Raw genomic sequence first — 27,815 nt, forward strand, 5'->3', positions numbered from 1 at the left:
GATATGCCTCTAAACATGCCATATTATACATATCAGAGTAATTATTGATCATTTTATATATCTAAATGAATGTTATATTATTACTAAGCTAATGGAAAAAAAAACTGTGTCTGCATTTGACAAAAGAGAAAGATGTACGTGAGAGATTATTAGTTATTATTTATATAGTTAAAAGATTAATATACGTGGTAAAAAAAAAAGATAAATATGTTAGAGATGTGATTGACTAAAAAAAATAATTAAAATATAGCGATGGGTACGTGCTGAATAACAGTTAAAGGATAAATTCCTTAAAAAAAACAAAAGTGGAAACCAAATGTGTGTCCCCTCTATTATATATATGTACGGACAATGCAGGGATTATGTTTTTTTAAAAATTATAAAATTATACACACAAATATGTATAAAACTATACAAGAAGTATATATATATATATATATATATATATATATATATATATATATATATATATATATATATATATATATATATATATATATATATAATGTTTTATACTCTTTTATTACTTGTAGCTCTCCAATTTTCTTTTTCTTTCCATCTCTTTGTTCTTTACTAACGACTATAATTTTATTACATTTCATACTTTCTTTCTCTCCTCTTTCTAACTCTTTTATTTTTCTTATAATCTTTCCAACTATTTTATCACTAAAGATAAATACATCTCTCAAAATCTATACAACCATCATTTTTCATATTTTTGTAAGATCTCTCCATTTTTTCTAAATATTTCATAATAAAAATTAAAGAAAAATTATTTCATTTGTGATTTTTTAAAACAGGAAATGTATTGTTCTTATTACTCATATTAAAAATTAAAATTTACTTAAACAAGATATTAGGATTGGAGTTGCTTACTTGAATTTTAAAATTGAATTTATTTCCTCTATTACATTATAGTCTTGTATTTTTTTACTTAATTTATATAATTGTGTTTTTCATGATTTGTAGCTAATATATATCTTTTAGTTATTAATCAAATTGAATATATTAATTTTAAATTATAATTTAATTTTAATTTTTATATTCGCCTCTTAAAAAAGGTTTAGTTCTTCCTTAGTCGATGATGATGATTTCTTTTAATTTTTCACAATGAAATAATTTGTGCGCTCGAAACAGAAAGAAAGCTTTGAGTCGTCCATCGCTTTCATCCAGTGTTTGATTTATCGGTAGCATGATTCTCCTGCATGTGTTATATTATGTGTACCAAATAATTATCATATTCTCATAAAAAAAATATCGCATTCTTTACTTCTACTTGTACCACAAATATAGTGCTATAAATAACATATCTTTGTGATCAAAATTCTCATGCCAATAAGTACTAGAGATCGACCATTAGCACTCTAATGGCTCCAACAAATGTCACATGCTTCAGAGAAGAAAATGAATCCGAGAAAGGGGAGGAAATAACAATAGAAGAAGACAAGCTAAGTCAAGAATGTAAGGAGTTGATACTCTCTCTTCCTAGGGAGAGAGGTTGGAGAACACGTTATATATATCTATTTCAAGGATTTTGGTGCCAGCCATTGGAAATCCAAGCAATAATCACTTTTCAGAAGCACTTCCAAGCTAAAGACAGTGATGTTATTGTGGCCACAATTCCAAAATCAGGTACCACTTGGCTGAAAGCTCTCACCTTTGCCATTGTCAATCGCCATACTCATAGTATCACTACATCAATGTCATCACATCCTTTGCTTACTTCTAATCCTCATGAACTTGTGCCTTTCATAGAATACACCGTTTATGGTAATGCCCCTAGCCATGTTCCAAACCTATCCAACATGACTGAGCCAAGACTTTTTGGTACACATATTCCATTCCATGCATTGGCCAAGTCAATCAAGGAGTCCAATAGTAGAATAATTTATATATGTAGGAACCCACTTGACACTTTTGTGTCTACTTGGATTTTCCTCAACAAAATTAAGCCAGAACATTTACCTGAATTTGAACTAGGGGAAGCTTTTGAAAAGTATTGCAAAGGAATAATAGGGTTTGGTCCAACTTGGGACCAAATGTTGGGTTATTGGAAGGAGAGTATAGCTAGGCCTAGTAAGGTTTTGTTCTTGAAGTACGAGGATCTTAAAAAAGATGTCAATTTTCATGTGAAAAGAATAGCGGAGTTCTTAGGATGGCCTTTCACTTCGGAGGAAGAAGGTGATGGGACTATTGAGAGCATAATCAAGCTATGCAGCTTCGAGAAGATGAAGGAATTGGAGGCAAATAAATCTGGAACATTTGCTAGGAACTTTGAGAGAAAGTACTTGTTCCGAAAGGCTGAAATGGGAGATTGGGTGAACTACCTTTCCCCTGAAATGGGTGAAAAGTTATCGCAAATTATGGAAGAAAAGTTAAGTGGGTCAGGCTTGTCATTTTAAGTGTCTCCTTATTTTTGTTGATCGATCACTAGCTAGTGATCATCATCTACATCAAGTGTCTAAATAAGAATCGTGCATATATGCAGGTCATGATGTGGCCTACAAGTGCATGTTCGTTGTGATTTTCCCTTTTCCCTTTTCCCGTTTGGATGATTTTTCCTACTAGTGCATTGAAGGTCTCAGTAAAGTTATTTCTATCATGCGTGTTTTGTGTTTAATTAATTAAGTGACTCATTTGCTTGTTTTGTGGTATTATATTATATTATGACAGATAAACTTTGGTTCTTGTATTTTGGATATCTTTGGTGTCGGGGTGTATGAAGATTAAGGTTTGGTGTAAGATTAAAAGTATCGGTCGCGGTAACGTTGTATGTGATTTTGTCGTGTTTGTTAATATATGGTAAATTATAGACATATGCCGTCAATGTGATTCTAATTGTAGCTGCATTGTAGTCATAGGCGATTTCAAGGTCCGGCTACCCTGGACAATTGCCCAGGCTCTACCCAAATTCATTTAGTAAAAAAAAAAAAACTGTTCAAGATCGCCGCATCCGTACGTATATATCTAAAACTAAAAGGACTGGACCCCAAATGCCATGCACAACAACACGTATTCACCAATGTGTCCACCTTGCCGCTCAAATCGCTCATAACCTCATCCCACGAGTCCAATGCGAACCAACCCTAAATAAATAACTAAAATAAGACCCGTATTCTTTTCAACCACCCCAATTTTGTTCAACAATTCAACACACGTCACTCTGCATGCCCATCCTGTGGCCAAATTTTCATGCAAGTTAACCAAAGTCGCTTTTTCTCTTCTGTAACTATATATATATATATATATATATATATATATATATATATATATATATATATATATATATCTCTAATCTCAGTGGAGAAGCTTGAACGAAAAATTTAGGAGGGGATCGGATCGACCAAAAATAAGATTAGAATAAAAAAAATTCATAGATTTTCTATTCTATAGTTTCATGTAAATTTTCTAGCATTTTTTTTCATTTTTTGTAAAAAAGAATCATAAAATAACTTATCATGCAATAAGTTTCTATTAATTAAGCTACTCGATCCTTTATAACAAAATCAGACAAATCTTATAAAAAAGTTTAATATGACAAGCTAGCAAAGTACCAAAAGAAGGAAAACAAGAGAATAAATAATTAATTTCATATCTAAAGTATTATCCCCTTCTCAAATAATTACTAGATTAAACTCTAAGTATTAAAAATCATACCAAATTAAATAGTCCTTAAATATTGATAAATCTTTCAAAGTAATAATTCGTAAATGATAATAAAATACATCAACGTGAGAACTAATTAAATTAATGAATTTTCATTATTATTGATTATGTGAATTGTTTAATTTTTATATTTTATTCTTTTATTAAATATGTATTTCACTGAATATATCTATACTTATATAATATCTATGCACACTATTATATACATGCAAGGCCGTGAAAGTTCTAATGAATTGACATACTAAATTGTTCTAATAAGCATTCACTCATCACTCACAAACAATAATGAATCAATCACACACCCATGCTTCGTACGATAATATCTGCAGATATTATAGCATGGGTATGATGTGTCGCTAATAGCAAGTCCTGAAGCAACGGCAGAAATGTCTCTGTTGAGGCCTGACCCAAAAGGATATTTGGCAAACCAATTTGTTATAGGGATTAGTTTGTTCATTACAATATAATATTTTACATTTGTTTTATATATCATGTAAGGACAAATTCTGTTATTTTGTTTTCCTGTTATTTTTTGTCTCCCTTTTGCGGCACCCAACAGATATACCTTTTCTTGCAAGAAGAAAGAAGTCCCAGCAGGATCATGAAATCTAATTTGACCAGTTAAATCTGTCCAATTGAAATTCACTAGTTTAGTTAGACTGATTTTACTATTAAATTATTTATGTATGTGATTCGAGATTATTCCGCCATACTCTCATTTTGAGAAAATCCGGCAATCCAACTCAATTTTACAAACACATACGGAACTATGCATGTAAAAAAAAAAATTAATCACCTCTATCATGTTATTTTGATGTCTTATTATTATTAATTATTATGATATTATTTTGATGTTTTATTGTTATTAATTATTATTTTATATTTTATAATATGAATTAACTTTTCTTAATCAAATAATATATATATATATATATATATATATATATATATATATATATATATATTGTAATTTGATCGGGTGTGTTCTAGAAAATAAAATATTTTATCAATTTTAAAATTGAGAAGTTAAACATTAAATGACTACTAATTGACAGTAATAATGACTAGATACATTTTTCTAAGTTTTTTTATATATATTATATCTACGTATTATTGAGATAGTTTAAGTCAAATTTTATTAAAATTGAATAATTATAAGAAAATAATTAAATGATTTATATTTTATTATATTTTAAAATATTTATATTACATTAATTTTAATTTATATGAAAGAGATAATAAATGATTTTAGAATAATATGAAATTTTATATATATGATCCACCATGTGAAAGGAGCTTTCAATTCAATTGTTAGCTTTAATTATCAACTTAAAAGATATAGAATGATATGATAATTTTCAAAATTACACCGATACAAAATAATATAAAATTAACTTTGTATGTTGTTATTATAATAAAATTAAGGTTAATTAATATAAAATTAGTTACTAGTGTTGTTTTATTGTAATATTCAAAGTAATAATTACTATAAAATTAGTTGAGTATTTATTGTTATTATGATAAAAATTAAGATTATTATCATTTAATATAAAAAGTAATTTCAATTTTATGTCTAGTAATTTTTTAAAAATTATTACTTATTCAAAACTAGATATTTAAACAATTATAAAAGAAGTAAAAAAAAATAATTCCAGCCCCTTTACAAGATGTCGGGATCTAATGGTAGTAAGTTTGGACTGATAAAAGAATTATTTTGATATTTTTTTAAATATAAAGAACTCAAATGAATTTCTTAAAAAATAAAAGATAAAATTAAATTAAAATAAATAAAATGAAAATTCAAATAGATCTTTTAAACTAATTTCTTCCCTGAAGTAGCTTCATGTCAAAGACCTCATTAGACACCTTCATCTCTTTATACGAGTTTTAGAGCAAGCATAAGAAAACCCGTTTTCCACACTATTCGCGAAAACGTCGTCGTCTGCCACAAACCCGTCCACGTCGCCGCCACAAAGTGATGAGAGGTTTCTGTTTGAGTTCGACGACGAAATCCCTCACTTCCCAGAGGTCTCAACGGTTTCGAGTGTCAAGAGTATTCTGGAAATTATGGAAATTGCTTCTAAGATGTACGGTCCTTCTTCTAATGTTGGTTCATTTCTTAAGACTTGCAAAATTTTGGGATTAACTGGCTCGAAAACAACAAGATCTATGAATATTATTCCACATGATGCTATTATGGCACATTGCCAATGGGCACCGAGAAAGGTTCTTGATGTTGTTTCTCATGATATTGGGCTCAATCATCCATGGTTGGATGCAAATGGCTATAATCCTTATAACATAGATAAGTGGAAAGACTTGAATCCACAAAATTCTGTCCAGCTATATAGGGATGTAATCGCCATTAGTGACAAGCAATTTGCACAAGTTGAGTGGGCCACTGTTTATATTGCAATTGCTTATATAGACCAATTTGACTAGGATGGTGATGGAACGATTGAGAATGAAGGCTTCCCTGGTCAAACTTATTACACATGGTCTGTGTCTGATGTTAGTGCATATAGTGGTGAACTGTGGGTCAGCATTTCTGGAAGTTGCATCATTGAAACAGGACGATGCCTTTCTCTGGAACCATCAGTCGTTCTAATCATGGACGAGATAAAGTTGTGACTCCAATTGTAAGGTTCGTAAATGTTGACAAAATAGCTGAGCCATCTGATATATTGGTGTCACTCGATGAGTTTTCAACTCTTTGTACTAGAATATCAGATGACTCTCGATTTGCTTGTAAAGTTGGTGATGTGCTGGTTGAACCAAGCACTCGTTGGCAGAATATGTTAAAGGGATCTTCTCTGTACCAAAAGTATTCACAAGCTCAATTCGGTCTTTATAATAATACTAGCTATGAATGGAATCCATTATGTTCTGGTATTATGTGGAAGTCCTACAAATTTCCTGTATTTTTACTCACAGGGGGTGACTCAAATACTCTTCAAGAGTTTGTAACAGAATGAGGACAAAAAGAAAATGTATACTTCTAATGTGGCTGAGTTTGATCTGGTGATGCAGCTTGTGAAACCTGGAGCACATGATTCAGAGTCTTGTTTAAAAGCAGCAATTTTCCTTCCTTTAGGTGGATACAAATGCCAATGAATTAATACTGATAGGATTCATCAAGAAGAAATCTGGTGGGCAATGCAAATCCTCCTTACGGACTTGTTAAGTGGTGGAAGTTTCGGGTTTATGCCCATAGCGGAATGGGCAGTCTCAGATCTGTTTGGTCAACCTCTCTTCTCTCACTATATGATTGGTTCTAGGAGCCTGGTGCGGTGTATAAACTTGCCTTTGGACCAAAAGCATTTGTTGTTGTATCAGATCCCATAGTTGCCAGACATATTCTGTGAGAAAATGCATTTTCTTATGACAAGGGAGTACTTGCTGATATCCTAGAATCAATAATGGGCAAAGCACTTATACCAGTAGACCTTGATACTTGGAAGCAAAGGAGAAGAGTCATTGCTCCGGCTTTCCATAACTCATAATTGGAAGCTATGGTCAAAATATTCACAGCTTGTTCAGATAGAATGATATTGAAGTTTAATAAGCTTCTTGAAGGAAAAGGTTCTGATGGGCCTAACTCAATTGAATTGGATCTTGAGGCAGAGTTTTCTAGTTTAGCTCTGATATTATTCTGCTTGGTGTGCTCAACTCTGACTTTGGTTCTGTCACCAAAGAATCTCCAGTTATTAAGGCAATCTATGGCACTCTTTTTGAAGCTGAACATAGATCCACTTTCTACATTCCATATTGGCAAATTCCTTAAATTTAAAGGATGCAAGTCTTTTGCGTTTCCTGCAGGTTGATATGTCGGGAACTGATGTTGATGCATTTTCTCTATTTTTGGTAGAACTTGACATGCACTTAGATGTTGTTCATGGCCTTGATCATACATTAATGGAAAGGATCATTGGAAATTGGTTCTGTTGGAAAGGTCTCAGTGAAGGTGTTCAAATCTTTTTGTTCATACAGAAGGGAATTCTTCTACCGTAAATCAAACAGTCGTTGTCTTGAAAAGTGCACAGTTGTTCGTGGCCTTGATCATACATTAATTGAAAGGATCATTGGAAATTGGTTCTGTTGGAAAGGTCTCAGTGAAGGTGTTCAAATCTTTTTGTTCATACAGAAGGGAATTCTTCTACCACAAATCAAACAGTGGTTGTCTTGAAACAGCAGTAAATACTGTGCACGTTTCTCCAGTTGCCATGATCACAACCTTGAGGACAAGGTTGTTGTGGAAGGGTGGAGTAATGTTACAGCCCAACTCCTATTGGCAGCCCAAAAGAAATGTTATTAATTTCTATTATTAAAAATAGGAAATAACAATAGGAAATAGGTTCTAGAATGGGTTTCTTAGAAATTGTTAGGAATCCGGGTTGGCCTTTTGGCTTGCTTTTAGGTGTGTATGTAGCAGCTAGGTGTGAGTAATATGTGGCTTATATAAACCTATTGTATTGCTTTGAGGAGTAGAGAAGAATGAATGCAGAATTTAGTTTCTATTTCCTTTCCTCCTAATTTCTACGAAGTTCCCCCTTACTCGAAAAGGGCTAATGTATCAGTACGACACCACTGAATTAATTTCTTGTTATATAATTTAGATCATAGATGACATGATTATAGTGATTAATTTCATTGCGTGTTCAATATCATGAACTAGTGACTAATGAATGTAATGGGTGGCATTATGATGAATCAAGATTCCATTAGTTGCTACAGTGTAAAAATGTTCTTGCTAGATGTAACAAAAAAAAAATGCTCTTGCTAGTAAAGGCACTGTCAGAATGCTCATTTGAGAGGAATGAAAGAAGTTTTGAGAAATCAGTGAAAGAATTTTTTTTTTTTTTTTTTCTGTTAGATATATTGAGATTAAAATCAACAATTAATATTAGGATAAAATTACTTACATCAGATAACATTAAAAAAATATATTATTTTCCTTATTTTTTTTCTCTCTCACTAGCTTTTTCTTTCAGTTTGCAATCACCCCTCCCACTCCAACATCACCTTGTCAGCATCATCGCAAAACCCTTCGTCACAGCCTGAAAGACTGTCGCCGCTGTCAATGTAGAAGAACCACTCGCTCCCGGCATCCCCGCATCGAAACTAGACCACCTCGTTTTTAGATCTGATGGTGGTTCTTGTTGTTTTCTTTACCTTGGATCTGGTTATTTCTCTCAAACGCACATTTCTTAATAGCCACAAAACATAACCTTTAGATCTGAAGAAGAAAAAAACTCAGATCTGAAAAAGAAAAAAACAAGCTCAGATTTGGAACACATCGCCATGCTCAAATCTGAAACAAAAATAAGAAACTCATTCAGATATCGAATGTGGCCTCGACATTTAGCACGTTCGTAGAGGAATTTTTCATCGTCGAGCTTAATGCATGAAGGAAACCATCACGGTTGCCATGCCTGAGACGGTGACAAGGAAGAGGATGAGGACGCCATCATCGACATTCAAGATCTTGGGTTACGCACCCTGTATCTAAAATAATAACCTTATGGTACATGTCTGTATTATCAGCCTTCCATGCACCTATACCAAGGTAAACAACAGAAAAACCCAGAACCATAAGCTAGCCCAAAGATTAGGTACTCCCTGTGGAATTAGTGGGTAGGCACTGCGGTTTCATTTTGAACCAACATGATCCATCATTTCCTTTAAGAACAGCACCTTTGTGGCTTTGTGTGTAAATGAGTCATCAACCATTAATTTCTATTTATGTTGTTGTATGGTTGTTAATAAATCAGATCAATATTTTTACTTCTTTTCCTTTACCAAACATGTCACTTTTCTAGTTTTTTTAAGTCAATTTAATTGTCTTTCCAAATAGATAATTTTTTCAGAACAAGTATTAACATTAGAAAGAATGGATTAATATTAACCGGTAATTGGTTGAGGTGAAATATACTTTATTTCCCTTCTGTGATTTTGAGTCTTATACAAAACCTCCCCAACCATGAGTGAAATTTAAAATAAATTTATTTTTTTACTTTAAATATGTTGAATCTTTTTGCTAACATATGTAACTTTTTTTTTAATATATGAGGTCTATATTTATTTTATAAATACTAATAGCAAATATTTATTTGGTGATGTGTCTAAAACATAAATTTTAGTTGTTTTATCCTTTAAGTTGATCATGCACATTTATATAAGAAAAAAAATCTTATGATAATTAATTTCATCATAATATAGTTACTTTTGACTTAAATATGATTATTTCATTTAGAATATTTTTCTACTTCTAAATTAAAAAGGGCTTTTACTAATAGAGATTTTCTTTTATGAATATGTAAATACATGAGAAGTTGAAAAACAATATTTATACTAGAAAAAATGCATTTACTATATAAAGAAAACACAAAAGTCTAAGACGATGTAAGTATTAATAATTTTATGTGTCCATAGACACACAATAAATAACCCCATAAAAAGTTGCATTACTTAAGTTTTAAAGAGCGGTTGTTCTGATTGAATAATAAATTGTTATTCATTGGCAAATGGCAACTCTCAAGTTAGTTGATGTTGATTAAAAAAAATTGATTGGAAAGGTGCTAATGTGCTATGGTGGACACCAATGAAAAATTTAGCTACAAAACAAACTTTCACGTGGCATGCACATACAAGTACAACCTGCGTTACACATCACCATCAACTCAATGCATAGAAACTTCAGTTGTTCTAAAGACTTTTTGAGCTTTGAAGCCAACCCTATATGTAGCAATTAGTGAGTGATGATGAGTTCATCCTTTGCCTTTTGTCTTTCCATGGAATGCACAAAAACTAAAAAGTAGGAATATCCCTGCCTTACCCTCCAAGTAATTGTTGCTTAAATACATATGGTTGGTGGACTATATATTTACTTGAACCTGAACCAAAACAAAACCATTAATTCCATTTGTTTCCTTCATATGGCTAACAACATTCTTACCATGACAAACCTCAATTTCGAACTTGATTGCAAGAGAACTCATGATTCTTTGGGGAGTTTGAGTCAATTGATCACATCTCTGGCTTGTGTAACCCACCATGAAAGACAACAACTCAGGGAGACCTTTAAGGCAGTGAATGGAGAAGACTTTATAAGTCACCTTCAAAGATATGAAGATGCGTTTTCTTCTCCTTCTTCTTCTTCTTCTTCTTCTTCTTCTTCTTCTTCTTCTTCTTCTTCTTCTTCTTCTTCTTCTTCTTCTTCTTCTTCTTCTTCTTCTTCTATGAACTGTTCTGCTATTTCCTTGTGGATGCTTGACACACATGACAGGGATGCTGTTGTGGCTAGAGAAGCTCTCCAACAAGATGAGACCAATTTCAAGGCTCTTGTGGAGATTTTTGTGGGTAGAAAATCAAGTCATGTTCTTCTCATCTCACAGGCCTACCAGAAAATGTTCAAAAGACACTTGGACCAAGATATTATCAATTTGGACCCTCCACACCCCTTTCAAAAGGTGAGAGATATATTATTAGGAATCACTCAATTGGTTTATGGGAATTGTCAATTATTTTGGTAAATTTATTTAAAGAAGAGGATTTTATATTTTGCAGATTATTGTGGCATTGGCTGCATCACACAAAGCTCATCAAGCAGATGTCAACCATCATATATCCAAGTGTGATGCTAGGAGGCTCTATGAGACTGGGGAGGGAAGCTTAGGAACTGTAATTGAAGCTGTTGTGTTAGAAATTTTAAGCAAGAGGAGCATTCCCCAACTGAAGCTAACATTTTTTAGTTATAAACACATTTATGGACATGACTACACAAAGGTATATCAATAAAAAGAATATGCTACTAGTCTTTTCCCCATCTTACCCTTTTTTGCGTTGTCATTATTTTAAGGATTTTGAATTTTATTGTGTGTCATTCTATGGACTGTGTTTCAGTCTATCAAGAGGGGGAAATACGGTCAATTTGGTAAAGCTTTAAAGGTGGTTGTGAAATGCATTTGTAATCCAGCACACTATTATGCAAAGGTAATCATTTTAGCTTCTTTTTTTTCCTTCACAGAACCAACTGGCATAGGGTAGGGTGCAGTTGTTTGTTCCTAACTTCTTGTTACAAATCTTAAAACAGTAAATATAGTTTAGGAAGAGATTTTATTTTTTAGGTGATTTGGAATGAAATCATTGTTTTAAAAGTTACAATTTGATTAATAATGGAAGATACTGTACTCAAGCATCAAAGGGGAAACAAGGGACAGAAGAGTTTTGGCACGAACATTGGTAAGCAGGGCTGAGATAGACATAGATGAAATTAGAAGGGTTTTCAAAGAAAAGTATGGGAAGGAACTTGCTGATGCTATATGTGAAGGCTTTCCATCTGGTGACTACTACAGAGACTTTCTTGTTGCCTTGGCTACAAGATCTAAGTAGACCCTGTTGCATCTGATCTTAACTTGTATTGCAACAAAATTTGTTGAGAATAGTATAATTCATATCAACTTTTTGAGTTTCTTTTGTGGGTAACATGAATTGAAAGAAGCTTGTTTAGCTTAATACTATTTTATTTGATTTAGTATCATCATAATTAATGTGTTAAGCTCTCTGATGGTATTCTTATAACTTAGATTTTTTAGATCATATTAATTTTGTTTAATAATATTTAAATCTTATCACTATTTCCAAAAGATTATTACGTGAGAATCAAAGTCACATCTTTTTATAAACTGAGTGTGTATTGTGAATTGAGTAGAGTTTTTGGCATGACAAGTCCAATGAGATCATTGTCTTGCGTCCCTCCAAGCTCTCAAATCATAATAATTGAGAATTTTAAAAGACAGTTAAAAGAAATATTTTTTAATCTTTAAAATTTTAATAAACATTAATTTGATATTAATGTTCATTTTGTTTAAACTTTAAAAAGAAGCAATTAAAAAAAGTGTTTTTATAAGGAAAAAAGATACTCACTTAAAAAAAGCAAAAAAAAATTATTTTACTATAAAATCACTTTTCTTTAGAAAAAAAGATTAAACAAACGCTTGTTTTAGTTCAAATATATCAGTATTTTACTTTTACTATAAATATCTCTTTCTCGTACCTTTCGATCTTTGTGGCATGCTTCTTTTATACTTCTTATCAATGCTCCTTAAAAGATGAATAAAATCAAGCCTGGAACGAACTTCTTATTCTTGAATGTAAACATATCTTCTAGAATCTTTTTCCTTTTCCATGACAGTAACTTCTTTATTATTTAGAAAAAAATAATTTAAAAAATTAAAATTATAAACTACTTTCAAAATTTTCTTTAACACCCCAAAAAAATAAAGCGTTAATAAACTTCTGTTTGGATGTGTTATTATTATTAAGTAGAAATCTAAAATTTAGAATTTTAAACCACTAAAATAATGAAATTCTTGGACTCGCATCCTTGAACCCTCTGGTTCGTCTCTCACAACCTCGAATTCTCTCTCTCTCTTTGGTTTCTTCCTAGGGTTGATTAGTGATGGCTGATTTGTTGTGTGGAACTAATGAACTGTGTTATTCTTGCCTATGCTTGCATCTTCATTGGTTTCGTGTTGTGTTTGCTTGTTTGCGATGCTTGGTTTATGATCAAATTTTATTAATCGAGTTGGTTTTAGAAAGACTTAAGTTCTATTAAATAAACAATTGTTTTGGATGAAGATGGATTAAAAAAATATTATATTAATCTTAAAAAGGTTTTATACTAAAAATATTAATTATTTGATTTTTTTTGGATAAAGATATTTCAAGAAGTATGGACAAAAAAAATTGATAATTTGCTAAAAATATTAATTATTTAATTTTTTTTCTTAAATACATTCATTATTTTTAAAATATTATCAATAATTAATAATGCTTGTAATTATTATTTTGTTGATTTTTAAATATAAATATAAATTTTGCCTAACGCCTTAAAAGTTAAAATATATAATTTATCTATTTAAAATAATAATAATAATAATAATAAAATCACAGCCTAAACTTCTATTAAACATGACTTTATTGGTCAATTTGAACTTTTTGTTTCAACAATACTTAAATTTCGTTACAATGATGAGTGCATGAGCCAAATAGTTGACTGTATATTTAACTGAACCAAAAGCTTGGGGAGCAGGAAGGGATTGAATATGATTCTGCGCCAGTCAAGCAGAGCACAGAACTAGTTATTCTTTCAAAACAATTCACTCAATATAATACTCATCTAAGGCAAACTGCATAAGAATCAATATATACTAAAAATATATTGCCCCATCTACACACAAAAATTTAAACCAAACTTGAAGAAGAAGTCTCATTCATGAAATGAAGAAACCACTGAGCATGTAGCAGTTATTTCATGCATTTGTCTTAGGCAATGTCACTGGCTTCACGACCATGACAACACATGTATTTAACAGAAGAAACTTCCATTTCATGTCCACACTTATTTGGACATGGTATGTGAGCTAGAATGTCAGTGGGGTAATTGGCAAATTCCCTATGTTCACATTTGGGAGGAACACTCTTAACCTTGCATTTATCATAGTAGTTCTTGAAAGCTACATCAAAGCTCACTTCATTGTGCATTGTCCCTTTCCAACTCTCAAAGTCTGTGACAGTTCTAAGCATAGCATCACCATGACCTAGGAGCTTCACATGAGACCCTTTTGTAAGAATGGCCCATCCAAGTGGATCTTGTTTGAGGAACATCAATTTCTGAATCTCTCTGGTTGTAGAATCTTGCACTTGTTCACTACCCTTTTTTGTTAGTTTCCTGCTAGCAAGCAAGTTGTCAATGGTGATCCAGAAGCGCGGAACAATCTTTGGGCTGTCCCTTCCCAATGGATAGGACTCAATTGTGGTTTCTTCCTCTAGGGTAAGAGTTTCATTCTTTTTCAATTTCTCCACAGCTGTGGTGAAATCTTGGATCCACTTAGTGTTGGTGCCTCCATATATGAAGATGTAAGAGTCCCTTTTGATCTAATTTGTGGACATGAAAACTATAGATCAATTTCTTTTAAGTTCTATGTCAATTTATAAAATAAAGATAATGCCAAAAAAACTTTGGGTTGCAACACCCTTTAAAGATAATTTCATCAATATATACAAGTTGTATTTATTTAAAAAAATTAATTTAAATGGTCTGATAGCATAAAAAGTTTTTATACAATCATCCAATTAAAAATTATAAGATAAGTTTGTTAATTTTTATAATAATTATTTTAAAAATATACCTAACATGATTTTTGATTCCATAATAGTGCATAGAAATTTAACTTTTAATTAAACATAAAGATAACATGCATGATAACATGATTTCATTTTGTAACAGATTAACACAAATCACTACTTATTTTGATGCTTTTCACTGGTTCAAGTACTACTGTGGCACTCTCTTTGGAGAAATCCAACAATGAAAAAACAATCACCCAAGAATTATGTAAATAACAAACAGGACAATCATTAGTTTGTACTTCGTAGTGCTTGGTACTTACCAATTCTCTTATTATAGGACTGAGGGTGATCATTTCATTCCAAAACCAGTTCCATTGCTGAGTGAGTCGAGTGTGATCTAAGGTTCTGAAAGGGAAGCCATCAATCCCCCATTTGGAAATAATCTGCTTTGCATCAGAGTTTTCCACTTTACCCTCAGGGCTTATGAGCATGATAATGGGGTTACCTTTGTAATTGAATACCTCTTTTATCAGATCAATACCTGTTTGGAAATTGAATTCCTTCACCACATACCACTCAACCTTAGTAACATCTAACTTTTTCTTTTGCTCTTCATCCCAAACACTCACTATGGGGATCCACAAAATCTTGAAATCCTCTTTCCTATAACCCTCCAGCTCGTTTGGTTCTTCCTTCAATTTCGCATTGATCGATTTTAAAAGCTGAATCTCATTGTCAATGTGGTCAAGGCCAGAAATGAACAATAAGACATGCTTATTCTTAAACTCTCCTAATGCAACCTGCAAAAGAGTCACGTAGATAATAATGAACAATGAATATGTTATTTTTCTAAAGACTAGGACATTTAAAAGATTAAACCCTTTGTTTTATGGTCAATGTGCATTGGATTAATTCTTAGCATAAGGAAATAGTTGTAGTAGAGATAGGACACTTATTAAGATAGTACTATTACTATAGTTGATACCTGTGGTCCAGTAAGACCATTATACACTATTGGTCTGGAATCCTGGGAATAACTGGGGATAATAAGAGCTTCCAAAAATTTTACAATATCAATTTGTGTATCAGTTTGAATGGAAGTGATAATATCCTTGCGCCTCGAGTAATCTTCTATTTGCCCTGCAATTAACACAGAGAACCTTAACCTCCTATCACCATTTTAGTTCAATTCTGCACCTTCACTAGTTCAGAGAATTTACGGGAAGCACACTTCTAATATTCATACAATCGATCTGCAAAGCATAAAACATGCAACTAACCTATCTGTGTGCTGCACTTGTCCTGGTGGTCCTTGAAATTTTTGAGAATGAAGTCAAGCTTATAGTCAAATTTGGATAAATCGTATCTGTAACCCCTGAATCCAAGCAATTGCAACTATGAATTACTAGTGCAAAAATGACACTCTGTACCTGGACTTTGAAGTTACCTGTAGTTGGGTTGTAACTTGTTTTGAAAGACATAATTGTCGTTGAAAGTTAAAATAAAATGTTATAGTACTTTATAATACTTAAGGATAAAAATGTTAAAAAAAAAAGATGACACCGAATGGGATTATTCCCTTTATAATAGTTATAGATTATACAAATTTTATTATATAGATAACATATTTGGAACTTCTCATGTTAATAAGTGACATGATAATGACATATTACAAGAGAGACACAAAAACAATATGAAGTAGTTAACACCATTATTTTGTGTCTTTCTCTCTTATATCATTGATGGTTGCATACAAGAAGATATTGATATGACATTGATTGAGAAAATTAGTTAAGAAGGTTTGGACACATACAAAGAAGACTATTGGAAGCACCAACCAGGAAAGTAAATTAAATTACATGGATATTAATCTTATGAAAAGGAGAGTGACCAAAAGGAAACTAAAAGAAATTGTTAAAGCAATTTCAAGATAACTCTAAAAATTTGTCTTTAATCGAGCCAAATAACATATGATTTATCTAGCTGGATAAGATTTTTGTTGTTGTTGTCTCTCTTATAGCATCACATAATTATACTACTTACTAACTGTAGCACGAACTTCGACATTGACATCAGAACAATACGGATATTTTGACATGACTAATGTCTAAAATTTAAAATACGGGAACACCGTATACACATACAAACATAAAGACTTTAATGAAATAAAATATAAGTAACATATAAGAAAAATATCTAAATTATTGGTATATCATCTTTTTAAACCAACATTCTATGTTTTTCAACTGTATGAGTTATGTAAGGTGACAACTTAAATGTTTTAATTCAACAAAAATAATTTTTAAATTAAACACCTCATAAGAAGTACTGAAAAGTGTTTAGGTGGGTCGGTGTTGAAAACATATCTGACACCACAAATAAGTGAAGTGTCCGTGCTTCATAGGCATAGGTAACACGAGATTCAAATTTTATGCAAGAAAGGGTATGAATCAATTAAGCTTACTTATCACCCAAGAAATCAATGTGGCTGGTACAAGTGACCAATGTGCTGATTGTCCAGTATGCAAGAACAGGAATCTCGTGCAAAGTGTCCGTCAAAGAAGGCACATCCTTTACGTTATACTCCGCAGTAATCATCTTCTTCCAATCAGTGATGCATTTAACCACTTGCACAATCTTCTTCACCAAATTGTTAAAGTTAGCCAGGTGCTGTATGTTTTCCATGATGCTTTGAAGTCCATTCAACTCTGCCAATGATTGTCCAAGTTTGTCACGTGGGATATGCGCAAGTTGCCAAAACTTTCCAAACTCCAGAGCAAATGCTGCTAGTACTATCACTGCTTTTGCATCCCAGGAATAATCTCTCAGCTGTTCAAGTATCAACATTGTTGTTTGATGCGCATATTGCTCGCCGCGAGCAGTGCACATCATCTGCAACCAATTCAGTTTTTACAGTTCTCAAGTTTGAGTCTTAAATATATAATTATTTCTTCTTCTCTAAACTGTAGTGCCATTATTGAGAATTGTTACCATATATTGATGCAAAACATTTATTATTTATCATAGGACTGCGTGTTTAGGGAAATTCTTATATGGTCTCGATTAAAATGGTCCACCCAATCTTCATGGGATAAGCAATCACATTTTTCAATTTACCAAAGAGTTAATAACGTGTCATATCAAGATATCAAATGATTCCAGACCATCAAACAATTTCTTATATTTATGTGAGTTTTTTTAACACAAATATAGAAATCAGAGTTAACTCATAGTTAAATAACTTCTTAAAATTTTAAAAGATTTTTTTTAATTTAATTCTAACTTTACCTGGCAAGCAATTCGCTTCATGGCAGGGAGTCGTTGGAAAGAGGTTAATGGATCCGTTTCTTCTCTGACTTGTTCAATTTGTTGGCCATCCTGTAAAGAAAATTATAAACACATACATGGTAATTGGTAACTAAAAAGAGCTTGCAATCATGTACAAGTCACATATAATGATCATTGATTAATTGAGTATATAGATACATGTGAGACCTAAATCATTAAAAAATGTATTTCCAGTGAACCCAGGATTTAGATTCTCTTCCATACAGGATACACTACAATCAATTATGGTGAATTTTTGTATGATATAATGTGTCTTTCTCTTACTCAACAATGGCAGAAGATCCAGATGCATTGACTTTTTAGCCTATTTTTTTCTTCTTCCAAAATTGTACATGTAACTCATAGATAACACATTGGACTATTCCAATTGACTAGATAAGTTAAGATTGGTATCACTAAGTGATTTGGACAAGCTAGCATCATTATCCGACATTTATTTGCATTCAAATAAAATGTTAATGTGTTCAATGTACAACAACAGTACATACAAGAGTGTAAAGTTTATTGGCAAGGTTACCTTGATAATCATGTCAGCAATTTCAATTGAGTGTTTGATAACATTTGAAGCAACACTATAAAGAACTCCAACGTCATACTTCTCAACACAATGGAAATGGGTTATGTATATTCTCTCCAAGATCTGATCGTCACTGACTTCAAATGGGTTCAGCAAGAGCTTCTCCTGTGGCATAGTGCTACTGGAAACTTGCTTAGACATGTTGGTGATTCACCCTACCAATCTTCCAAAGTACTTAGGCAAATAATTGAAACCCAAAAATGCCTATTTATAGAGCCAAGAAAAGTACACTAGTTTAAAATGCAAAGCCAAAATAATGAGTTTCAGTATGGATCAAGAAAGAGAGTGAATTACATAATATAAAATTTATGTAGCTTTTGTGGCCCCTAAGTTTGCTCTCTTGTATAGATTTCATAATATGCCCTTAATGGGTTCATGATGTATGATAGATAGCTATCTAATAATTAAGGATATAACCGACAATATATTCGTTAGGATTCCCTAAACTATTGCTACTCATAAACCTACTTCGATTCAAACCTTCAAGGAAAGAATATGGGTGGCAAACGGTACTATAAAGAGTGTTATGTTTCCAAAAGGATAAAGTAAAATTGCGAACAAAGAAAATAATATACTCTGAGTGCTTCTGCTATCATGAGTGATGCCCTTTGATATAATTTGTAATCTATAAGATTAAGAAGATTCAAGTTTAAAAATAATTAAATAAACAAGAATCTGGTTAATTTGTGAATTTTTAAGTTATATTAGACGCATGCATGATCCATGTGAGGTTCTTCTCTACTCTTCTTAATAGCTTAGAAGTACACGACTACAATACAAGTAAAAAGAATCATAAACGGAGAATTTGCTTCCATTGAGGCGTCCCTTGTATAAGAGAAATTATTGGATGGTGTAAATAATTTGATCTATAATCCTAAATAATGTTTACATGATATGTAATAAAGTTGTTGGACGATAAAGGTGGATGGACACAACATAGGCAGGGAGGGACCTACTCATATTGGAGGGGGGCCAAGGTCCCTTGATATTTAATGTAATATTTTATTATTAAACTAATTTTTTTTATTTAAAGATGTTGATTATAAAAATTATAGTATTTAAGTATTAATTATCTATTTTATTCTATTTTTGATAAAATATTTATTCCCATTTTATAGTATTCATTACAAAAATAATAACATTTTTTCCTCTTTTTAAACAAATATACTACTCCTTTTTCATAAATACTCTTTTTTTATAGTTTTCATTGAAATAATTACATTCACAAAATATTAGATGTTATTTATTTTATTTGTTAATATCTTTTCATTTTATAATATACTATTGTTATTTTAAAGGTTATAAGTATTTATATTTGTAATCAAATGAATTTGTTTTCGTTTCTGTAATATTGGTTTGATTATAATTTATTTCAGGAATTAATTAAATGTTATTTATAACTACATAATAAATTAATAACTTTAATTTTGAGACATATTAATAACTATTCTCTTTTTTTATTATTATTATTTATATATTCTTTTTGTTTTGTTTATCTTATCTTTGTTCGTCTTGTCAATTGCAATTGTTACTTCCAATTTAATTTTGGTTTTTTATAAGTCTAATTTTGAATTTAGGAAACTAAATATCAATTAAACTTTGAAAAGGTAAATTAAATATTAAGTTGTATTAGATATTTGTCAATATTTATTCTAATAGATTTTAGACTTAGAGAGAGCTTTTTATCGAAACTTCTTTGTATTTTTAATTATGTTTAATGCAATAACTCTAGTTTCTGTAGTTTGTGTTATATCTCTGTTTTCCTTTCATCATCTATTTCTCTAGCTGTTTTGTTCTTCTCAATCTTAAACCCACAAATTAATATTTAGAGTTTCTATTTAAAATAAGTTATGCATTTATTTCATGGTAGGTTTACCTCATTAGAAGCCTACCATTTTGTTTATTGTTTATTTGTGTTACATCTTCAAAAATTAGATTAAGATAGAAAATGGTCAATACAATCAAAATTGAGAAATTTGTAATACAATCAAAATTGAAAAATTTGTAAGAAAAAATGATGTTGATTGTTAAAAGAATAAGGAATCTGGACATCTCTTCGTCAAATATTTTTTGTTTTTTATTTTAATTTTTTTAGGGTAAAATGCTGAATATTATTGACTGAAAGAAGAAGCTGAAATTACATCTCCAAATCATTGAAGAAGATTTAATCCACCTGATGAAGGATCTACTCAATCAAGCATTTATGAAAATATGAAAAAGCTAATTAAAGAGTGGGCAGCTTTATTGCCTTGTCTTAGAATAAACAACAGAGAACTAGCACTAGGCACCAAATTTCTTATTTTAACTTTAAATAAAGTAGCTTTATAAAATAAGAATTGGACCAACTATTAATTAACACACAGCTTGGCATGCATCCTTTTTCCCCCTCCAGTCCCACTTAGCATTTCTTCCATTTCCTATTTTTTGGTATATTATTCATTCTTCTGTCTGCTATTTCTTTTTTATTTTAATTGATTCTTTCATTTTTATTCGTACCAGGGTCATTCATGTGTGACGAGGAAACCTGGCATTTTAAAGTATATTAAATTAAAGTGAGTGTATTGTTTTTTTTTAATCCTACGATTCACATAAAAAAAAATTCTGATGAATTTGAAATTTGTTTGAAAGAAACTATCAAAAATTACTTTTATTTTAAATTTGAATAATACTCCCACCTTTTAATAACTTCAATACATTAATTATCATATCCTCCCACTTGATTAATTAAAGTGAGTCTGACATCGGCTGAATATATTTGACCATTTTCTATAAAACATAGACTTAGATTTTTGGAATATATATTCACTCCAATCCTGTAGCGGTATTTCCTTAGGCATGGTACACATAGATTTGATCCTATATATTCATATTAATTCTTGAAGTTCAGCTAATATTTCTTTCAATAAATATAAAATAGAATTTCACGTTGTATACTGTATAGTATATCTCATAATAATATGATAATTTGAACATGACAACCGTGAATTTCTCAACACTGAGCTTATATAAAACGAATAATAATATTATAAACAATAATTCAACACTTTGTATCTCTTTGACAAGCGGATAAAGAAAACCCCAGATATGATTAGATTTAAGGCCAAACATTTCTTAATTTTTTTCTAAATTATAAAATCCCGATAAATTTTAAATAAATATCAACAAAAATAATTCGTAAAATATCTCACAACTTCTAAATTCAAAATTGTAAATCATTTTATGACTATATTTTCTAATGTAGCCATACAAAATTTTATAATTTCTTAATTTTTTTAAATTTGACTTTAAAGTTGTAAGTTATTTAGGACTTTAAAGTCATAATTTTATTTAAATTAATATTTTTAGTTTTAGTTTCATTTAATATTTTTTTATTTTTTTATTTTTTTCTAATGATAAGAATTTATTTAATATTAAAATATTTAATAAAATATAAAATATTAAATAAAATAATATAAAAATATTATTTAAAATTATAAAATAAAAATATTAATTTATATAAAATTATTTATAACTTTAAAATAATAATAAAAATATTAAATATTTGTTTAATATAAAAATATTAAATAAAATATAAAAAATAAACTAAATTTTAAATAAAAAATATAGAAAAATATTAAATAAAAATAATATACAAAAATATAAAAATATTAATTTAAATAAAATTATTTACGATTTAAATTTGTGAATAATGTTATGGATTTATTTAATATAGAAAATATTAAATAAAATATAAAAAAACCAAAATTATTAAATAAAAAAATAAAAACAATATAAAAGTAAAGAATATTAAGTAAAATAATATATAAAAATATTAAATAAAATTAAAAATAAATTATAGATTTAAATAAAATTACTTATGATTTAAAAGCCGTAAATAATTTGTGACTTCAAAGTCACATTTAAAAAAAATTAAAAAATCATAATTTTTTTATAACTTCCGTAGAAAAGAAAAAAAAATACAATTATGAACTCAAAAGTCGTTACATATCTTATGATTTATTCCTTTCTAAGTATTTATTTATAAATTTTAATTATTTATTTAAAATTTACTCTGATTTTTTAATTTAAAAAATAATTCCTTTTAGAATGTTTCGTCTAGATTTAAGCCATAAGGAGGCGAATAATATTATAAACATTCAACACTTTGTATCTCTTTTGGCACAGTGATAGCCCTTTCAACAATAGTTACGAATTCCAACAATTGGAGACCTGCCATCACACCTGATTCCAAGGTTCTTGTTGATAAGGAGTATTCTTGACGTGAGTATTTACATAATTATAATTATAATCATAACTATTTTTTATATAATTAGTTATAATTTGATATAGCAGTTATTGTTTTAAAATACGATTATATATAATCAGTTATAAATAAACTAGTTATATAATAAGTTACAGCTATAAATAATTAGATAATTGGTTATGAAGAATAAAAACAAATTATTTGAAATAATTATTTTTATGTAAATAACTAGCCAGTTATTATTATTTCTTAAAAATTAATTATTTTGAGCAGCCCAACATGCTCAAGCAGTGGGTGAGTGCATTGCTTTTAGTAGCACGGAGGGGGAACAGGGAGAGTGTGTTTAAGAGGATATTTCGGGAAAAATGGAGCAAAAGGAATTGTACAAGTAAAATATCAGAGTGCAAATAGAAACTACCTTATTGTTTTAGCCTCACATTAGCCCTCAGATAGCTCGGGCTAACGGGCCAATCTACTGTCCATAATGACTGATGACTTATAGTATATTCTATTATTTATCATTTCTTTATTTATTAAAATCAATAAATCACATTATATTATCAGGTGCGAGCACAGTTTTCTCACAATTTTCTTTTATAATTCTATATGCTGCTAGCTTATACATTATTGGGGATACAATGTTAAGGTATACTAATAAAAATAAAAGTAATTTACATTCTTCAAAATATTTTTTATAATCATTTTAATATAATATTTAAAAGATTAAAATATTTTAAAATACTAAAAGACTAATAGAAAATACTTAATATTTAATTTATTTAATACTAAACATTAAGTAAATAGTATGATCTCACTATTTTAAAGTATCATTTTAATATATTTAATTAATACTAAAAATATTAACTAAAAAATATTAAGGGGTAGATATATTTTAAAAGTAGTACTACTTATAAATCCTACCTCACATTAAACATTTGGTATTGTTTTAGTATTTTAATATTTAGGCTAACATTAAACGGTCAACGGGTTAGCTTGTTATCCTGCAAACCAAACCTGTTTAACATAATTGTTACGAAATTGCCATATACTACAAGAAAGAAATTATTAAGTGAAAAATTATGGATATCTATACCTTAATTTACTAAAAAAAACATAAAACATACATATATAAAATTATATTAATAATGGGGAAAATGTAGAACAAAGTATGTCAATGTCTTTATAAAAACAAATCCCTGATTACAAAGTTAATTATTACGTATATCGTGATGAAAGAATCGATCGTTACGTTAGGTCATATTCCTTTATACAAATTAATTGAATTGGCTAGTTTTGCCTTATGTTCCTTTTAAAAAATTATCATAATTTAAATTCAAATAGCAAATATAGAACTGTTACAAAATGTTCTTTAATTTGTTACAATGCTGAGTTAATATTGTTATATATTTAAAATTATCTGAAAATGTCAATAGTAAACCAGAAGTGTCATCAAATGAGAAATTGGGTATACAACTGTTAAATAAATAAATAAAATCTTTGTATGAAATATAAAACCCAAATACTATCAACTACTCCAATTACTGTTAGACTTGAGATTGAGTAGTGTCCATGCATTTGCAAAATGCAATTCATTACGTTGTCGATTTGTCACATCTCATGGACAATCAAAGTGTGTTATTAATTAATTTGTTTCCTTTTTCTTTTCTCCGGGATGAGACAATATATAGAGAAAGAGAAGGAGAAGGAAAAGGAGAAATGGGAGGGGACAAACAGCATGTAATTAAGGAAGTAATAAAGATATGAAAGAAATGCAGTAGGTGGTTTATTGGGCATAGTTTTTGTGATGTGTATATATTCTTTTATTTAACAGTTTGAACTTGGAAGAAAGATGAATATGTATGTAGTTACAAATATAGAAAAGCGTGCAAAGCCAAACTTCAAGAAAAAGGTGTATTGATAGAAACAAGGAATAGTCAAGAGGGGATAGCATAGCAGTGTGATAAGGCAGAAGGAAAAAAGGTAAAAGAATGGGTCAAGTCACAGTCATTGAATTCATTTCATACCCAATGGAATTAACAAAGGCGTTCTGATAGAGAAGAACAGGTCCATAGTGTTGGCACTGTCTAATAAATGCCAATGACATTCAGAATTAAACGTAGGGTTGATTGAGTAGTTTTACTCAGAAGCAACTGCTATAAATGCACTTCTCTTTTACAGCATAGTCTAATCATCTCTAATTTTTTTTTCTCGTATCTAAGTACTTCAACTGTTTAATGTGTATTGGCAAAGCAAAGTATCGCATGACCAAAAAAATCGATACAATTAATTATAAGACTAATATATATACACAGTACTTCCTAGTGTACTAGTTCTTGATAGTGTACATACAGTATTATCACATCAGTTCTTAACATTAAGAAAGTTTTAAATAAGTTTATAAAAATGTAATTGGCCAAACATTTTTGTCTAAATTTTATATAAAAAAAGTATATATGTGATTTAAGTAATAATACTAATATATGTTTCGAAAACTCATAAAAAAACAAAAAATGTATGTTTAAGTAGTGATTAAGTTTAAAGACTTGAATGAAATAATTGTTGTAAAAAAACTTAAATAAAACAATTGAAATTTTTCATAATTATAGCACATGAAAATTTTTGGATATAAAACTAGAAGAACTTTTCAAAGGTTTTGAAAATTTGTCTATTTAAAAAAAAAAAAAAAAAAGCTCTAATTTTTAGCAGAGAAACTCTAAAAAATTCTTCAAACAGGCCCTATATACTTTCGTAGATAAAATAGTAGCTTACTCTAATTAAACGTATGGTTACGGAGAACAATAAACAAATATTCTTACGAAACAGTACTAACACCATGCCAAGCTATTGGACCATAAATTTCGTAAACTTGACCAAAACTGTACTATCATTACTGATTAAAAGACGAGAACAAACTGTTCGCTAATTAATAATCAAATCTTAATTTCCGTGGAGGAATCCTCTTCTTATTTTTTATTGACGTCATATTTCTGCCTAGATGCTTTGCAATGAATAAAAAAATTATTAAAATGCAACTCGAACTTCCACGGTATCTTAGTCTTGAGAAGTACCCGTCAAAAATGAAGATTGGGGGGTACTATTTTTTTCTCCATTGTACTGTCAAAACTCTTTAGCATTAACAAAAAAAAAAAAACTAATTTTAATCATTCAACCATACATAAAATTAGTCGTTGTTCATTTAATCTTTAATCATACATCTTGATTATACATTTATGACGATTTTTTTAACGCATGCATTATGTCTCACCAATATGCTATTTATGTGTGTAAGTATATATTATTAAAACAATTGTGTGCTAAAACTCATGCACCAGATTAATGACAATTGATAGTGAGATTAACATTTCGAAACCTAGACAGCACATTGTAGAGTAATATTTCCAAATTAACTAAGGCAAGCACTTGAGTAACTGCTTACATTATATATATGTGTATAGAATTGAAGAATCTGGCAACGTTATGAGTCCATGTTTATACATCATTGTGAGTGACAAAATATGCATTTATGTGGATATCAGTAATGATGATAATTAACAAACCACAAATTAAATGAACCATTATAGCTGAAATAAGAGTAAGAGAGAAGAAAAAAAAAGTTTAACTAAATTAATTACCTATTGCATTAAATATGTCACCCCCATGAAACCCTAGGAGCAGTTGCGGTCGTCGCCCCCGCCAGCTGCACTATGATGCTGAAGCTGGTTGAGTTGCCCTAAGTTGGCGGATATGTTCATGGCCAAAAGACTTGCATCATAGCTGTTGCCGGCATCAAAGCTTCTCACCACTTGTTGTTGTTGGTGTTGGTCCCTTGGAAAGAACTGATGATGGCGATGATAGTGATAATGATGGTCACGGCCGGCACCGGCACCGGCACCAGCACCAGACATGTTCTGGTGATGGTGATGATAGGCCGTGGTCGCGGATTCGGAAGCTAGAGAGTTCAAATTGGTGGTGATGCTCAAGTTTTGGTACCTCGAGAGCTCGGATTTCGCACAATAGAGGTCCATTTGAAGCTGGCGAAGTTGGTGTTGTAAGAGTGATATGACTCCTACACAACCATAGACAGGGTCACGGAGCCTCATCTCAGCTTCATAAGCAAGGGAATTGACAGCATCTTCACGTTGGTGAGGGTGCAAGTCGTTGAGAAGCTTTGTGACATTGCTTGCCCCAAAAATTCTATGAACATTTGCAAACTTTTGAGGCTGGTCAGGGGGAAAATATGGTGCAAATGCACACTCAGGTTGGCATTTGCGACGCAAGAACTTGCATGCTGCACATGGTGAATTTGAAGATGCCATAGTAGTAGTCACTTGCAGTAGTACTTCTTTTTTGCTCCTGATCTTCCTCCTAGCTATAGCTACCTCCTTTTTTCTTTTTCTCTCTCACACCACCATTAATTTCTGTGACGCATTCACCATGTTTGTTATCACTATATTGTAAAATAATGATGATAATAGTAATAAATTTTATCAAAAGAGAAGTGATCAATTAATGTGTGTGTTAGATGGCCAAATATCCATTATTTTACGCTTTCTTTATGGTACTATACAATCCATTATACGCTATACACTCCCCTTCCCTAATTTATTACCTATTTTTACAATTTAAAATCAAATCATCACCCTAATTGTTGATAAAATCAAACTAGCTACCCTAATAAAATTTGCTTCCTTTTTTATAATTGTCTCCACACTTTGCCCTTGATTTTATATAGCTAGTTTAATATGAAAACCGGGATTTTTTTATTCTCATTTTTCTTCAAAAATTGGTAGTTTTTGTATACCTTGAACCGAAAAGGGAATCAAATATCTACACTTAAAAATAGTACTA

At 30.4% G+C, this 27,815-nt stretch overlaps 4 protein-coding genes and 1 long non-coding RNA gene across 6 annotated transcripts; 2 read left to right on the forward strand and 3 right to left on the reverse strand.

Moving 5' to 3' along the window:
- The first annotated feature begins 1,313 nt into the window (after nt 1-1,313).
- Nucleotides 1,314-2,701, forward strand: LOC114376337 (cytosolic sulfotransferase 15-like). Its single transcript, XM_028334424.1, has one exon. It carries the CDS (start codon nt 1,368-1,370, stop codon nt 2,400-2,402), a length of 1,035 nt encoding a protein of 344 aa, XP_028190225.1. The 5' UTR covers nt 1,314-1,367; the 3' UTR covers nt 2,403-2,701.
- A 5,802-nt stretch (nt 2,702-8,503) lies between these two features.
- Nucleotides 8,504-9,379, reverse strand: LOC114375298. Its single transcript, XR_003658745.1, has 2 exons — nt 9,026-9,379; nt 8,504-8,925 (listed from the first exon to the last, which is right to left on the reverse strand). It is a non-coding gene; the product is annotated as an uncharacterized LOC114375298 (long non-coding RNA).
- Nucleotides 9,380-10,469: 1,090 nt separating this feature from the next.
- On the forward strand, nt 10,470-12,211 carry LOC114374891 (annexin A13-like). Of its 2 annotated transcripts, none has more exons than XM_028332612.1 (4): nt 10,470-11,135; nt 11,233-11,451; nt 11,569-11,658; nt 11,862-12,211. In XM_028332612.1, exons 1-4 carry the CDS (start codon nt 10,530-10,532, stop codon nt 11,919-11,921), a joined length of 975 nt encoding a protein of 324 aa, XP_028188413.1. In that variant the 5' UTR covers nt 10,470-10,529; the 3' UTR covers nt 11,922-12,211. The 2 variants fall into 2 exon arrangements, with proteins under 2 accessions (XP_028188413.1, XP_028188412.1); XM_028332611.1 differs by having other exon boundaries at nt 10,480-11,135; nt 11,848-12,199.
- Nucleotides 12,212-13,643: 1,432 nt separating this feature from the next.
- LOC114373836 (protein SIEVE ELEMENT OCCLUSION B-like) lies at nt 13,644-18,915 on the reverse strand. The gene is made up of 7 exons (XM_028331383.1): nt 18,665-18,915; nt 18,088-18,177; nt 17,264-17,691; nt 16,080-16,174; nt 15,785-15,939; nt 15,120-15,599; nt 13,644-14,604 (listed from the first exon to the last, which is right to left on the reverse strand). The coding sequence occupies exons 1-7, from the start codon at nt 18,863-18,865 to the stop codon at nt 13,993-13,995; spliced, it is 2,061 nt and encodes a 686-aa protein (XP_028187184.1). The 5' UTR covers nt 18,866-18,915; the 3' UTR covers nt 13,644-13,992.
- Nucleotides 18,916-26,449: 7,534 nt separating this feature from the next.
- LOC114374044 (protein ASYMMETRIC LEAVES 2-like) lies at nt 26,450-27,371 on the reverse strand. The gene has a single exon (XM_028331635.1). It carries the CDS (start codon nt 27,281-27,283, stop codon nt 26,633-26,635), a length of 651 nt encoding a protein of 216 aa, XP_028187436.1. The 5' UTR covers nt 27,284-27,371; the 3' UTR covers nt 26,450-26,632.
- Nucleotides 27,372-27,815: the final 444 nt, after the last annotated feature.

Source organism: Glycine soja, chromosome 11, assembly GCF_004193775.1.
Source record: "Glycine soja cultivar W05 chromosome 11, ASM419377v2, whole genome shotgun sequence".
Lineage (NCBI taxonomy): Eukaryota > Viridiplantae > Streptophyta > Magnoliopsida > Fabales > Fabaceae > Glycine > Glycine soja.